The sequence below is a fragment of the Acinonyx jubatus genome, chromosome F2 (genome assembly GCF_027475565.1).
Source record: "Acinonyx jubatus isolate Ajub_Pintada_27869175 chromosome F2, VMU_Ajub_asm_v1.0, whole genome shotgun sequence".
NCBI lineage: Eukaryota > Metazoa > Chordata > Mammalia > Carnivora > Felidae > Acinonyx > Acinonyx jubatus.
Genome location: NC_069394.1, coordinates 64,614,749 through 64,632,297, shown reverse-complemented (window position 1 = coordinate 64,632,297; position 17,549 = coordinate 64,614,749). Strand labels below are relative to the sequence as shown.

Sequence of the window (17,549 nt, the reverse complement as noted above, 5' to 3'; positions counted from 1 at the left end):
CACAAGCAGAGGGAAGATATGAAGAGGCAAAGATGTCCATCTTACAAACCAAGGAGAGAGGCCTGGGACAGGTCCTTCCCTCATAGACCTCAGAAGGAACCAACTCTGACCACACCTTCATTTCAGTCTTCCAGCCTCTGGAATCATGGGACATTACATTTTTGCTTTTTAAGCCAGCCAGTCTATGGGATTTGTTATGACAGCCCTAGCAAACTAATACAGGTCTCTATTCAACGACTATACCTTAATACAGACCCTAAAAGACCAACCTGAAAATTAAAATAATTGTGGTGTGGCAGGTCTAGCCTCATTTTCCTTGTCAAATAGTTGACACCAGCAGAATAATGAGGAGATCAAAATGGCATTTGTAAGTGTTGTATTTTCTTAGTCCTTTGTGATTCATGATTATCCCTACCCTAGGTGCATGTACTATAATATAACAGCGACCAGAGCCACTGAAAACTTTCCAAGTGATGTCAACATTCAGTGTAAAACCATGTCCCCAAAGCTTCCAGGGTGGGTGAGTGAGGCTCAATATTTGAAATTCCACTGCCAATTTTTACAGGTATTTAATTTATAAAATGATTGAATTTTTTATGACAGAATGAATCATCTCATCTTTCATGTCATTGAGAGGGGCTGATTACCTAGGGGCCAGACACATGAGGTCACATTATCTCTTCCTTAAAGATGACTACAGCTATATATTATGTATAGTTGTACAGAGTTAATGATAATCTTTTGGAAATACCCCAGGCTACAATAATAAAAGTCAATTAAAATGATCTCTATCTACTGCCCTGTGGAATTTAATCGACTCTTATGTGTTATTATCTCGGGACCAACAAAATGAATAATTCTAAATGATTGTCCTCCATGAGGAGACAACTGATTTAAAATACTCATTTTTTAGACTCTATTCTCTGTGACATAAAGTGTGATATTTTATTCTATATCAGTTCCGCATGACCTATATTTAATGGCAGGAAATAGAGACTTGTTAAAATAACTGGTATATTCCTTTCTACTGAATTATAATTAATGAAGCATGTGAGCTGTTGCTGAGCACCTATAGATATAATTACTAAGCTCCTTCCTTCCAGGCATTCAGAGAATCAAAGCACGCCTTCAAAGTTATAGTGATGACTAAAATGTGTTCAATATGAACAATAGTTTTATGCACAGCTGTGACTCTGCCCTGTTCTAGAAGGACAGATAAAGTACCTTTCTGCAAAAAGCATATAAGTACTTTAATAAGGCTGTAATTATCTTTCTGGCAGGGAAGTATTTGTGTGGACCAGGGAGGAATGTCACTGTCACTTTGCACCCTGTGGCTCAGCCTTCCAGAGAGACTAGGGCTTTCACCATGGACTCACAGAGCCACAGGCCCATCCCAGGCCTTACCAGACATCATCAGGGATCTTTGTGCCAGTTTTGATAGTACAACCATTTGCTAAGAAGTTGGAGTAATTGAGGTTGGTCGTTTACAAATATGCTTCACAGCCCTGAAATCCTAAGTTTCCAAATGAAAGGCAGGTCACTCCCTCCCATGTCATTGATTCACTACACTGCACTTCTCTGCCCAGATCCTGCATTGACTTTCTATCTCTCCACCACTTCCTTTTCCCTTGTGTCTGCTGGAATCCTGCTTTCTCTGTAAATAAACTTCCTGTATTCTCGTCTCTTCAGAGAACTCTCTCTTTTCATATTCTTGCCCTAATGGAAATGGAATTCTCTCAAGGACAGATTCTTTTGTGGCTTTCTCTTTCACCACACCACCTATCATGGGACCAAAGGGAAGGAGGTCAGCATTCTCCTGAACCCCAGCATTCTCACATGCTTCCTCATCAATCTTCTAACTTCCAGAAAAAGCTCATCCTGCCTTCAGCATCATGCCATTCCTTGTTTCTTTCCTCTGACTCCTGGGTACTTTCTGATATTACTGTCCCAGGAGCACATCTGTCTCTCCACCTCTAATCTTGTCATCAGCCAATGAGATTCAAAACTGCTATGATGATTCTCTGGTGATTTAGTCCATCCATTCTCAATCACATCAGTCTCAATGATTTACACTCCATTTCAGCCATGACCTCCATGACTAACACCTGAATCTTGTCACCAGCCATGAATGTTCTACACCAGGACTCTTAATCTTAGCCTACACCTTGTCAAGATTTTCTTCCCTCCATTTCCTTGTTGCCCTCAGTCATGCTGTATCTTCTTTCAATATAAAGATCATTATACCTCTCTTGATTCTTAAATTTGACTACATAATTCCTCCTAGACTCTTCTCTTTTCCTATCCAGATTTGATGCCATGGATGAATACTTAAGCTAGTATCTCACTAGGAACCTCAACTTCTTTGATCCTGACCTTTCTGTGGTCCTAATCCAACAAAATCTCAACTCTGTATGAGTGCTACAATCGCCCTTCTTTGCACCAAAAACCCCAGCTTTTCTCGTGGTAACCCTCTTTAGCTCGTTTCTTCCCTTCCAGTAGATAATTTTGCTTCTTATTCCACGTAGAAAATTTAGCCCTTAGTTATGATCTCTTTATAATCTTTATAAAGATTGACTCTCCTCTTTATAATCTTAACTAGACTCACATTTACCTCTTCAGTCTTCCCGGATAAGGCATCCTTTCTAGTGCTCAAACCCATTTCTCCATTGGTGCATTCTATCCTGTACCATCAGTGTGTCCTTCCCTACTGGTCCCTCCCTTCAGCCTACAGACATACAAAAGTTTCCCCCTACCCCCCTAAAATCCCAAATTTGAAGCAGTCATTGATGCTGCATCTCCTTGTAGTCACTCCTCATTCTCTGCCTCTCAGCTTATTTTAACTTCTAGGAGCAGTACTCTGCTCTGCTTCTTCATGTTCTCACCTCCTATTCACTTCTCTGTACTTTCTCTGTCTTCTGCTCCTGACAATATAATCCCACCATGAGAGTTACCAACACAATTTCCATTGCCAAATCCAAAGGAAACCAGTCAGTCCTTTTCTTGCTGGATATTACTGCACCACGTGGCATCACTGATGTTCTCCCTTCTGAAAGTCTCTCATTTCTTAACTTCTGTGACTATCTTCCATTTGCTCCATTGTTACTATTTAACGATTCCTTAAAAAAAAAAAAACCCAAACCAAATATCCAAATTTATTTGAATCTATCTACTCAATCACCTAAGCTAGAAGATTTGAGGTTGTTTTCAATTTCTTCCTTTTCCACCTACATCCAACTAAGTGCAGAGTCCAGGTGGTTTTGCCTATTCACTTTTTTTTTTTTAAAGCTTTCCTTATCCCACTACTCTGGTCCCGACTCAAGGCCTCACAACACCTTACTTGGACTATTGCAGTCTCCTATTGCCCCTCCACCCCTACTTACACATGGCTTCCTTGCTTACCTCTTTCAAGTGTGCAGAACCACATACTACATAGCCTGAACTCCTAGCCCTCTACATCAGACTTCCCACAACCTGGTCTTCTCTCAACCTCTCCAGCATTATTTGTTTCTACTCCCTGACTTGATTTTTTAAAAAAAAATTTTTTAATGTTTACTTATTTCTGAGACAGAGAGAGAGCATGAGCGGGAGAGGGGCAGAGAGAGAGGGAGACACAGAATCCAAAGCAGACTCCAGGCTCTGAGCTGTCAGCACAGAGCCCGATGTGGGGCTCAAACTCACAAATTGTGAGATCATGACCTGAGCTGAAGTCGGTCGCTCAACCGACTGAGCCACCCAGGCGCCCCTCCCTGACTTGATTTTGTACACTAATAATACTGAGCCACTTCAGTTCCCTACACAGGTATTATACTGTTTTTTCCCTTTGCTTGCACTGTCCCCTCTGCCTGTAAGTCCCAAGGCTCATCTTCTGCTTAGCGGTCACTGCTCCTGCAGAAAGTTTTATCTGCCCCTGCATTTTTATCCACTTTCTAAGCATTGCTAGGCTGCTCTCCATTCCTCAGAGAAGACCTTCTGTGTTTACAGTGATCACCTGGTGGTAATGGTGAAATGAGATGTCAGTGTTGTTCCTCCCCACCACCACTTCGCTATTACACTAATAAGCTCTTCAAAGGTGAATATAACTGTGTTACATTCAAGTCTGTTTTCCCCAATTTGAAAAATAGTACCTAAAATGCCATTGTAGGCACTCAATAAAAACCTGAATTGAATACAGCTCTCATTCAGTTCAGTTTAGTACAAGTGAATTAAACAAATGAAAAAGAATGCTTACTTGTACTGGATGTTGGCTTCCTGTAAGAAGGCTAACAGGACTTGGGAACCATTTTTGGGAATATGAACATCAGTAACTGCTCCTTTTGATACATGGAAGATACTGCTGGGCTGCCACAGGTCCACCTATAGTGCAGGAACCAACCTATAATTCATATTCAGTTCAGGTGGGGAAAGATCCATGTCATGGCGTGAAACATGTCATATTTTGGATTTAGACTCAATGCTTTCACCATCAGGGTAAAATTCTTATTTGAATTTGGTCTCCAAATTATATCATATCCACATAGAATTTGATCATCATTTATAAGCAATAAAGACCAATATACAATAAAGTCACAAGGTAAAAATTAGATAAAATAGTTTTAAGTATACCTTTGATATTCTTAAAAATTATTACACAAATGTTTGAATAAGAAAGATATAAATTACCTTATATTTTACTACCCAAGCGAATTATGGTAGCTTGACAACAGCTATCAACAAAGTTTGATAACTTTAAATGGAACACTCTCCAGGTATTTCTTCCTTCCCCAACACATGCCTTTTACCAATTCCTACTCAGCCTTCACATGGCAATAGAAACATCCCTTTGTCAGGTTGGACTTTTCAGCTAGGGTAGTCTCCTGGTCATAGTTCTTAGAGCAACTCATGCTTCTTTCATTATGTAATTTAATCCTATCAGAATGTAAGCTCCTGTAGGTTACCACCTCATTCTAAGTGTCTAGAATGGAGCCTTGTGCACATCAGTAACTCACGGTTGCGTACGTATAGACTCCATGTAATAATTCACTATATGTTCACCACATGCCCAGTGTTTTGCAGGAAAGCAGGAGCTGTGTCTCTTTAGCTTACTGTAGTGTTCCCAGTGCCTTGTCTAATGCTCCATATCTGGTAGGTAGTGCTTTACATTCATTGATAGAATTACTGAACGCATCTGGCAGGGAGGAGAGCCCTATCTTCTGCACAAGCCGAGAGCTACCTTTTCGATTAGGCACAGTTCACCTTTACAGTCATGTCGCATGGGACCTTCTCTTTCTGCATTTCCAGCCTTAGTCTGGTACAGGGCCTTGATCTCTGATCTGGTAAGATTTAGTTACTTTATCTTCTCTTAGGTGTCAGTGTCTTCATTCTTTTAGGGAACTCTAAAAGACCAAAAATACTTTGTGACTCAAGGAAATACACCTCTGGTGGTATAATTTAATCTTGAACAGGGCAGAAAGGCATTTGTTTTGGGGACAAAAAGTCTCTTTTTTTTTTTTGTTTTTGTTTTTTCCCAAGCAGCTGACTCCTCCACTAAGCTGCAAGGGCAAAGCTGACTCAGCTAACATGCTAGTCCAACAATCATAGAAAAACAGAAGTGTGGGGCTGGAAGGGATGCTGAGAGGTCATTTCATCCATCTGTCAGCCCTTGGGCAAGGATACATCGAGGACTGAACAAACCTGTCCCCAATAGACGTATCCAAACCACATCTTTTAAGTCTCCAAAAGAGGAGAGTCTAAAAAATCCTAGTTTAACTCATATCCATGTTTAACAAGATTGCAGATGTTTTTCTTAATCCCTTACACTGCAGCACAGTTTCATTTTTTCTTGTTCCACTCTTCAGTAAGGAATGGCCGGTTTCTTGTCTCTGTGAGATAAAGTACATTGGTATCTTTCACTTTTCTTTATATGATAGATTTTCTGATCTTGTAACCATCTTTGGGACTTGCCTCTAAACCCATTACAGAGACATATTTTTGATATTAAGGTTTGTTACGTCCCTTAATGCCAGTGGAGATGAGGAAATAGTGCTATATTTGGAGGGTAGAGAGCCATAAGAACCAAAAATACTGTGAATAGCCACCCTGGAGATTAGTTTGTGTGTCATTTTCCAGGGTACATGCTAAAATAAGACTCCTCATCCAGTAGAAGAGAGTAGCTTTCCTATAGGAGGTTCCATTCAAGGAACATACCCCATAGCATGGCCTGGAGAAGGCATCCTAGGAAATGGGTCTAAAGGAAACAAAACTAATTCGCAAAATCAGGAATTGTACTGTTGTGATATTAGGAAAATAAGTTAAAACGAATTATCAGCTTTTCTCCAGTAATATTTTGGGGAAAGGGTTCTTGGATATATAATACATGGGTATTTAACCCTGGGTGGCAGGCATATGCTTATAACAAGATATAGGGACAGCAATACTCATGTGAGATTTTTAAAGTGCCACCCACTTTTTAGGTATTTCTAATTTTTTCAATAATACTTGAGGTAGGAGCTAATGGTAGATATACTTAAAGAATGAGAAGACTCAGATTCGTAGAGGTGAAGTCAGTTTTCCAAGGATGCACAGCTCCAAAACGGTGACACAGGATGTGCCCACACTCCAGTGCCCGTATGTGCTGACTGGGTTAAGTGTCTTTGGGATCTTCTGAGACTACCCCCAGGAGAATAAGCAACATCCAACCTCCTTAGTGTTTGAGGGGGTTTGGTTGGCAGGTTTCACACCCTGGTTTTTCCTGCCAGGGGTTATTTGCCCTATAAATTGTATGTGGGTATTTCAAAGTTCAAATCAGCCCACTCTGGGCAGGTTACCATCATTTCCTTAGGGTGTTATCCCATCTGGATGAATGGTAAACTGCCTCTGAATGGCAAAGCTGGGTGACACTTTATGATGATGACAATGAAGGATCAGTAACCTTGTCAGGATGGCCTCAGATTGTATGCCAACTATCACAGGGTTTTGCTCTAAACAGCCAATGTGATATTGCAAGGAGAGAACGCTCCTCTATGGAAACTTCTGGCCTTGGAATCTGGTGTTTGTTCCCATGTGTTCCTTTCCTCATATGATGACCAGTCACATACAGTCAGATCTATTTAAGAGGTGGAGGAAATTTAGTGTATGGTCAAAAGCATGGACTTTGGAACCTGATGGCCCTGAGCTGGAATGCCCTGCTAGTATCCGCCGTGTGACTTCAGGGGAGGTTTTTAACATTTCTGAGCCTCAAATTCCTTATCTGTATTGGGAATGTAATTAAAAAGCCTATCTACAGACTTTTCTGTAGGATGAGTTGGAAAAACAGAAGTAAAACACATGGCACGAAGTCTGGCACATAGTGAAAACTCAAAAAATATTAGCTATTTGTTGTTTTTTTCTTTTCTTTTTGAACACATACGAAAAGAAAAGCTGGAAGCAGTAAAGTTCTACTTCACATATTTCTGATTAAAATGAAGACTATGATGAGATTATTCCTTTATTTGGACATTAAAACCTGTAGATGGCTTTAAGGAAGAGAGGAGCCAATAAATACACCAAGAATATGAGTAAGGCTGGAATGTTTCCTAATGCAAACAACTGGATTTGAAACCACTGTAGCATGCCGGTTAATTCTCTGGATTCCAGAGTCTGACTTCCTACAATTACATTTAGGCTGTCCACAGTTAGCATCTGTGTGATGTAGGGTGAATTCCTTAATCTCTTTGGGCTTCACATTCTTCATCTGTAAAATGAAGGTGATGATTACACTTCCTGGTTGTTGTTGTTATAGATTGGGATTATAGAGACTACAGAAAATGCAGTCATTAAGAGCATTAATTTTGGAATTCAAGGCAGGCTGAGCTTGAATCCTGGTTCTGCCGCTTATTAGCTGTCCGACTCTGGGCAACTTACTTTAGCTCTCTGTGCTTGTTTCTTCAATTATAAAATGGGCTTATAAATACTATATGTTTTATAGATTTGTTAGGCTTAAACTAATACGTACGAAATGCTTTAAATAGCACCTGGTGAACAGGGGTCATTTGTTAAATGATAAATGATTCAAAATTCAAAGATAATTTCTCTGCAATGAAAAAATATCATATTTTAGTCTAGCACTAATTTCATGGCTCTTTTGGTTCTTGTGCTGTGTTTACTTACTGGCCTGGACCAGCCTCCATGAAGCATCCACCTGTCTTTCAGGGGACTGATTACATACCTGGTTGAGGTATCACTGGAGGTGTAGTCAGTGTCCCCCTGCAGTTTCTGAGTGAGTCCTACATGTGGATATGGGAAGACAGGTGGTATTTCTTCAGCTTGGGAACAGATGGCCTGTCTCCCAGCTGCTTGAAGTAACATAGAAGCATGAGAGAAGAAAGTCCTACTCTGTATTTACTCTTACTTTCTGTTGGTTTGGAAAAGTGTTAGGCACTTATGTATCACATAAGAGGTTTCTAAGTAAGAAACCTCAATATCAAGTTTGTGGTCAGCTAATGTTTAATTTACATAATCATATTAATTACATATTAGCACACATAAAAATCTTAATGCACAGAAAATACTCTCTCTTATATACCCTTAAAATTGTCTTTTTGGTCTGGATCCACTTAACCTTCTTTTAGGATCTCTATGACCTCTTAAGAAGTTTTCTGACACCCAAGTTTAGGTCAAGTACCTTTTTTATCTGCTTTCATGTAACTTTTAATTGTATCTCATTTTTTACAGTGATTATATTAGTTTCCTAGGGCTGCTATAATGAATTGCAACATACCGGATGGGTTAAAACAAAGAGATTTAGTCTCTCATAGTTTTGGAGGTCAGAAGTCCAAGATCCAGGTGTTGACAGGGCAGCATTTCCTCTGAAATCTTTGGGGGAGGATCCTTCCTTGCATCCTCCAGCTTCTGGGGGCTCCAGCAATTCCTTGGCTTGTAGCCACATTATACCAATCTCCGTCTCCATCTTTACATGGTCTTCTCATCTGTTTCTGTACCTTCACCTCTTCCATGTCTTCTAAGGATACTTGTCATTGGATTTAGGGCCTGAGTAATCTGGATGCTCTCATCTTGAGATCCTTAAGTACATCTGAAAACTCTTCTTCCAAATTAGGTCATGTTCACAAGTTCTAGAGACATATATTCTGGGGGGCAATTGTCATATTAATATTAATATCTGTTTTCATATTATTTTCATGAGAGCAGAAACTGTGAAATTCTCCCTCCCATATCTCCAATGCTTGGCCCCAATAGTGGCCCCATATCCCCAGTAGTGGCCACTTCAGCAACACAGTTAAAGAAATGCTTTTATTTTATGGTTATTGTTTGTCCTTGCTCTACTTCTTATGACTTGTTAACATTTCAAATAGCAGGGGGCTGCTGGAAGGTAAACTTAGCCAGAGAATATGGTCTCTGGTAAACCAGACATATGGTAGGTTGTTAAAATTGTGGGACTCATTTTACCTAGCTTCATCCTCTCTCTCCTACAAAATGCTAAGTTATCACTTCCCTAAAGCACAGACCCAATAAATACAACAAAAGTCTTCAGGAATTTAGGCAACTCATTGTTCCACCACTGAAGAAAGATGAAAATATGTTATTAACTAATTAGGAGTTAAGATAGTCATAAAAATTAGTGGAGGCCCAAGAGTGGGATAAGTCCAAATGAAAGCATTACTTATACATTTCAGTATAGTAGAAATTAATACTATAGCATGAGTACAGTAAAACCTTCGTTTGTGAGCATAATTTGTTCTGGAAACATGCTTGTAATCCAAAGCACTTGTATATCAAAGCGAATTTCTCCATAAGAAATAATGGAAACTCAGATGATTCATTCCACAACTCAAAAATATTCATATCTATAATACAAAATAATAGAGAAAAATAAACAAATTAACCTACTCTTACTTTTGAAAACCTTCTTGGCTGGTATGAGGGAGACAAGAGAGAGGAGGGTTATTGTGTAGGACAACTTTCACTATCACTAATGGAATTACTGCTATCTATTGGCTCCATGGAATCTTTTTCTTTTCATGAACTTTAACAAGGAACCTATCCAATGACACTTGCTTTTGTGTCTTTTTGAGGATCTTAACGACATTGCATTGTCATTAAACAGATTTATCACTGCTATGACAGCCTTATTAGGGTAGTGCTTTTCTACGAAATTTTACACTGTTTCCCACATTTTACACATCTCCCTAATCTCGTTTGCAGTGAGAAATTCTGCCTTTTTCTCCTCCTCTGGAGAAGAGATGCAGACATAGACTTCCTATAAAATATTGCAATTTCGGCCACTTTCATTTCTCTATGATTTCCTTCTTAACTTCCATCATAATCATCTCCTTCTTTTTACCGCCTTTCTTTTCAACCTTTTTCTGCATGGGGCCATTGCATATGCTCGCACGGATGTTGACTACAGTACAGTATTAATAAATGCTGGTCATATACTGTATTTAACATAACTGGCAATAAGGCAGCAGAGGAAAGGGTCTAAATCTGCAAGCAGCCTGACCTAGTATGAAGCAAAGCATTCCTAAGCTTACACTTGTATGGAAAAGCAGAGGACTTCCCATAGGTGTTTTGAAGTGACAAAAAATACACTAGTGGCAGTTGTGGGCATCTTCCAATGTTCTGAAAAATCATTGATTTCTGCTAAGCACTGAAGCCTGAGACTGAGCATCCAAGCATGGAAGACGATCAACCACAATCCCAGAGAGATTGAGAGAGAGAGAGAGAGAGAGAGAGAGAGAAAGAACCATTGGCTCAGTTGTGATCAGGTAATGTTCTGTAGCACATACTACTCGTAATGCAAGACATTGCTCATTTACCAAGTTAAAATTTATGAGAAATGTTTGCTCATCCTTCAGAACACTAACAGAACAAATTACTTGCAACCCAAGGTTTTACTGTTCTAGTTATCAGAAAAGCATTATACCAGTGACATCAGGTAAAGGTGGGAAGTTCTGTTTCGGTGTCCATGTTTTCCATCCAATTCTCTTCAAGGCTGAATGCTTATCATCATAATTGGATACTAAGTCTCATTTATTCAATAAAGCACATATTGGAAAAGAAAATGATTTTTAACATTTCCCTGAACTATTAATTGGTACACTCACCAATTTGAAAGGATTATTGAAGCCCATCAAAGATGGAATATATGGGTTGTCAAAAAAGATTTAATTTATTGGCTTGTTTCAACAAGGGGTAATCTCAGAAAGACAAAGAATTTAGGGGATTTGGGCTTTTGTTAGGTGATTTTGTGTAGGGTTTAAGGAACTCAGATTTTTCTCTGGGTTGAATGCTATCAGAATGAAGGGAATTCCATCACTGAATATCTTGATAATCGTATCTAGAAGGTGAAAGAAACAACTGGGACTATAATTGATAAAGAAGCAGTAGTCATATTAGCTACACACAAAAACAAAACAAAACAAAAAACAAACGAAAGAACCCAAAACAAGGGATGTTTTATCATTTTTCTGGTTTGGTCTATTTTTTGTTTTTCTTGTGTTTAGACACGGTCTTATTTTTATCTTATTTCATGAAGAACATAGAATAGTCTTGTCTGATGCTGGTACTCTGTAAAATGGTTAACATAAGAACATCAAGGTCTGGCTGTTCGTGTCAGCCTGGCTTCTGGCTGCCAGGAGCTGCTTTCCCCCATCTCAGGATAATTACTATTTTACTAGATTCTTATGATAACTAATGGTATGCTAGATGAGGGGTGGGAACTCTGCATTATCAGGCCAGAGTGGCTTGGGGGGTGATTTGAGTACTAGGGTCATTGGGGTTATGGAATGAAGGATGTAGACCTGTGATGGTTTGCCCAGGAGAAACTAGAAACTCAATGACATCTGACTTTGGCACCCTGCATCTTTCTGTAGCACCTGCAGATCACCACATTTTTCATATAAAAGAGTCGATACTACCTTAATTCCTGCCCTCTAAGTGAACATTTGAAGTCTTATAAATACTAAGGAAAGGTTCCTAACTGCTACACTAGAGACTCTGAGAATTTAGCAGCCACTCAGGAAACTTGTTAGACGAAGGCAATATTGTTTCATATATTTTGCTAGCTTAAAATAATTCTATTCTTAAGAATTGAGTTAGCATTTTTAGCCTGGTTTTGTAGAATGGATAAAAATAATCAGAAATTATCTCATGCATCACCTGGATTTCCATTAACAAGGACATTTGAAGACAAGAGCCCCTGGACTGCATTCTCATCAAGTAATAGAGATTTCCCTTCACTTTCTATTGATGATTTATGGTTTTAGCATAGATAATTTTCTCATGATATGTGATTGCTACATCCAGAAGTATTCACTTTGGTGTACTAAACAAGAGTATGCTGATGCATTCACAATAAAATTTTTTTGGCTATTCTCTGGGGTTTAATACTCAGTGGAAATCACTTCAGAGTTTGTTATGCATTTATCTTTTCAGATGCTAACTCAAGAATTCTATTTTTTATCTCAAAAATCAAACAAAACTCATCTTTGGTTTCATGAAAAAAAATTCTAACTTAGGAAATAAAAAAAAATGGTTTCTTTCTGGCTCTTTGTTAAGTTTGCTATGTCATATTCCAGAGACTTAATTTTCTTAATTACAAATAAAGGCCTTAGACTACATTATTTCCAAGTTCCCCTCATACTCTATAAATTCTGTCAGACTCAGTGTGGTTTTCTGAATATAAAGGTTTACATTTCTCTAGGAAAATCTCTTTCAAGTTCACCCACATTTACCTTCTTACTCTCAGAGTTAGAAAAAGACCCTCTCGGGGCGCCTGGGTGGCTCAGTCGGTTAAGCAGCCGACTTCGGCTCAGGTCATGATCTTGCGGTCCGTGAGTTCTAGCCCCGTGTCGGGCTCTGTGCTGACAGCTCAGAGCCTGGAGCCTGCTTCAGATTCTGTGTCTCCCTCTCTCTGACCCTCCCCTGTTCATGCTGTGTCTCTCCCTGTCTCAAAAATAAATAAACGTTAAAAAAAATTTAAAAAAAGAAAAAGACCCTCTCAACAATTTTGCACTAGTATCATCTTTGATCAGTTATATTGACTTATTAGGTCAGTATGGAAAATGATATATAAAGAAAACTAATTTTTAAAAAGTTACTTTCAAGCATTTTTCTAAAGCAATTAGAAGATTACATGGAAACCACATAATTTTTTTCTATATTAGTTGTTAGCTGATGAAAAGACCAGGGAGGAATTCTCAAACTGGAGGGCTGAATGATCAAGCAACAGATCATCATCCTTTGAACAACCTAGAGGATTTATAGATTGTTCTGTCTCTCTGTTGTTTATGAGAATAGGCTGATTTCTAAAAATCAGCTATGGTAACTACCCTACATCCTTTCACTCTTTACTGAGCACCTACAGTGTCTCAGCTATCAATCAAGCTACGTACCTAGGATGCAATGATGAGTAAGACACAGCGTGGCCTGCCAGGACTAAGCAGACATTACATGCTTAGTCTATAGAGGGAAGACACACTAAGGCTGTTTAATTACATTTGGGAAGTAGTTTGAGAAAAGTTTCCCAGGAGAGGTGTTATTTATACATAATACTGAAGGGTGAGTAGGAGTTAGCTTGGAAAAGGTGGAGGGAAGTGGGGATAAAAGGCATCATTAAGAGGCTTCCATATGAAACGGTTTGTGTCAGGAATGGAAGAGAAATCTTGAAGTTTACCTGAGCCCTGTGATCCTGGAAAACAGTGATCTCATGGCCCCTTTGTATTCTAGAATGGCTTACTGTAAGGAACCATTCTCCCCATATAAATTTGAAAAACCTCACAAATTTCCCCTTTATTTACCTATGACAAGCTCAGACATAGACCCTTAGATTCTCATTCTTTGCTTAATAGTTAGCTGAATTGTTTGTCCCCATTGATTAATCTAAACAAAATGTCTGTTACTTTGACAAGTGTTAGTTAAGCTTTTCTCTTTCCACCACCCTCACTTGCTACAGCCTCTCTATAACAGGTTTTACCCACCCTCACTTGCTACAGCCTCTCTATAACAGTCCTTCCTGAGCATTAACTGACCTCAGTGAAACATCCTCTGACTTTACTGTCTGGTCAAGTCCCGGTAGCTTTCTGCCCACATTTCATGTGTTCTTTCTAGCCTTGTTCACACTTCCCCCTAGAAAGAAAAGCCCTTTTCTGCTAGAACTGATACATTAATTCAGCAAAGTTGCAGGATATAAAATCCTGTGCAGAAATTGGTTGCATTTCTATACACCAATAATGAAGCAGCAGAAAGAGAAATCACAGAGCTAGAGATAACAATCCTAAAATTTGTATGGAACCAGATAAAAACCCAAATAGCCAAGGTAATGTTGAAAAAGAAAAGCAAAGCTGGAGGCATCACAATTCTGGACTTTAAGCTGTATTACAAAGCTGTAATCATCAAGGCAGTATGGTACTGGCACAAAAAACAGACACATGGATCAGTGGAATAGAGAACCTGGAAACGGACCCACAAATGTATGGCTAAGTAATCTTTGACAAAGCAGGAAAGAGTATCCAATGGAAAAAAGTCTCTTCAGCAAATGGTATTGGGTAAACTAGACAACGACACACAGAAGAATGAAACTGGACCACTTTCTTACACCATACACAAACATAAATTCAAAATGGATGAAAGACCTAAATGTGAGACAGGAAATCATCAAAATCCTACAGGAGAACACAGGCAAGAATCTCTTTGACCTCAGCTGCAGTAACTTCTTACTTGACATGTCTCAGTAGGCAGGGCAAACAAAAGCAAAAATGAACTATAGGAACTTCATCAAGATAAAAAGCTTCTGCACAGCAAAGGAAACAATCAACAAACTAAAAGGCAACCAAAAGAATGGGAGAAGATATTGGCAAATGACAATGGGATAAAGGTTATTACCCAAAATCTATAAAGAACTTATCAAACTTAATAGCCAAAAAAGAAACCACCCAGTTAAGAAATGGGCAGAAGACATGAACTGACACTTTTCCAAAGAAGACATCCAGATGGCCAACTGACACATGAAAAGATGCTAAATATCACTCATCACTAGGGAAATACAAATAAAAACCACAATGAGCTGGTACAGCCACTCTGGAAAACAGTATGGAGGTTCCTCAAAAAACTAAAAATAGAACTACCCTACGACCCAGCAATTGCACTACTAGGCATTTATCCAAGGGGTACAGGTGTGCTGTTTCAAGGGGACACATGCACCCCCATGTTTATAACAGCACTATCAACAATAGCCAAAGTACTGAAAGAGCCCAAATGTCCATTGATTGGTGAATGGATAAAGAAGATGTGGTATATATAGACAATGGAGTATTACTCGGCAATCAAAAAGAATGAAATCTTGCCATTTGCAACTATGTGGATGGAACCAGAGGGTATTATGCTAAGTGAAATTAGAGAAAGACAAAAGTCCTAGGACTTCACTCATATGAGGACTTTAAGAGACAAAACCGATGAACATAAGGGAAGGGAAACAAAAATAATATAAAAACAGGGAGGGGGACAAAACAGCAGAGATTCATAAATATGGAGAACAAACTGAGGGTCACTGGAGGGGTTGTGGGAGGGGGAATGGGCTAAATGGGTAAGGGGCACTAAGGAATCTACTCCTGAAATCATTGTTGCACTATATGCTAACTAATTTGGATGTATTTAAAAAGAATAAAAAATAAAATTAAAAAAAAACACAATGAGATACCAGCTTACACCTGTAAGAAAGGCTAAAATTAGCAACTCAGGAAATAACAGATGTCGGCAAGGATGCAGAGTAGGGGAACACTTTTGCACTGCTAATGGGAATGCAAACTCGTGCAGCCACTCTAGAAAACAGTATGGAGGTTCCTCAAAAAATTAAACAGAGTTACCTGATGACCCAACAATTGTAGTACTAGGTATTTATCCAAAGGATAGAAAAATGCTGATTCGAAGGGGCACATGGACCCCAATGTTTATAGCAGCGCTATCAACAAGAGCCAAATTGTGGTAAGAATCCAAAGTCCATTGACTGATGAATGGATAAAGTATATGTAGTCTATTTACAATGGAATACTAGGTCAGCAATCAGAAAGGATGAAATCTTGCCATTTCAACAATGTGGATGGAACTAGAGGGTATTAAGCTAAGCGAAATAAGTCAATCACAGAAAGACAAATACCACATGATTTCACTCATATGTGGAATTTAAGAAACATAACAGATGAACATAAGCAAAGGGAAGGAAAAACAAGATAAAAACAGAGAGGGAGGCAAACCATGAGAGAATCTTAAATAAGGAGAACTGGGGGTTGCTAGAGGGGAGGTGGGTGGGGAATGGAATAAATGGGTGATGGGCATTAAAGAGGGCACTTGTTGGGATGAGCCCTGGGTGTTATATACAAGTGATCAATCACTGGGTTCTACTCCTGAAAACAATACTACACTGTATGTTAATTTAAATAAATTAAAAAAAAAATTAGCTGAAGAAACAAAAAAATCTGAATATACTTAATATCAATTAAGAAAACTGAATTATTTAAAAATATATATCCTTCTTGACCCCTTAAAAAAAAACTAGCAGGTTTAGGGGAGCTCTAACACATATGCAACACATAATATCCAAATCTTATTTTAACTCTTCCACAGTTTAGAGAAATTAGAAATTTCCCCAAAATAATTTCATTAAGCTAGTATAATCTTATTTTTTAGTTAAAAAAAAATGTTGAGAGAGAGAGAGAGACACATGTACATGCAAGCACAAGTGGGGAAGGGGGAGAGAGAAAGGGAGAGAGAAGATCTCAAGCAGGCTCCACCCTGAAAGCCCCCAATGGGGGCTCAAACTCATGAACTGTGAGATCACGACCTGAGCTAAAATTAAGAGTTGGATGCTTAACTGACTGAGCCACCCAGGAGCCCCAGCTAGTATAATCTTTAACATGAAAGAAGAAAAAATGCAAGAATAGCATGAGTAAAGTAATTATAAGCCAAACTTACTTATAAATGTGGTGACAATCCTAAAAATGTGTATTAGCAAACTAGATATAGAAAGATTCAAAAATCATGACTGAATACAGTTGTAGCTTAACATTAGAGAAACCTATTAATGTATTTCATCATGTTAATAGACTATTAAAAAACTCTATGATATCAATACATTCAGAAAAATCACTTTTGAAAATTCTACATCTATTAGTTATAAAATATCTGTAGAAATTAATAATGAAAAAATACATTTTCTGAACCTTTTAAAGGGCATGTACCAAAATCTTCAGGAAACATTTATACACAATGGTAGTGTCAGAACCATTTATTTTCAAGTCAGACACAAAGCAAATGTACTGTAATACCAATTTTTTAGACTTTCATGCTGAGGATCATTGCCAAGAAGCAAAAGAATAAAGAACAAAAAGGCCAACAATCAGAAGGAAGAAACAAAATTTTCATTATTCACAAGCTACTATCTACAGAGAAGCCAAGAGATTCCCTACAGGTAAACTATGAAAATTCAAACATTAGCAGCATTTACAGATATAGTATCAATGTAAATATATATACACACATCAATGTAAATATGCACTTGTTGGCCTTGAAATATCTTTACT

The 17,549-nt window shown here is 38.5% G+C and overlaps 1 protein-coding gene across 2 annotated transcripts in view; it reads right to left on the bottom strand.

Annotated features, from left to right (window-relative positions):
• CPA6 (carboxypeptidase A6) overlaps positions 1 to 17,549 on the bottom strand; it is a 335,064-nt gene that overhangs the window by 78,563 nt on the left and 238,952 nt on the right. For both annotated transcript variants that reach the window (XM_027042796.2, XM_015068061.3), the window contains exon 3: positions 4,229 to 4,353. In XM_027042796.2, the coding sequence (XP_026898597.1) occupies positions 4,229 to 4,353 (125 nt within the window). The remainder of the gene's footprint in view (positions 1 to 4,228; positions 4,354 to 17,549) is intronic.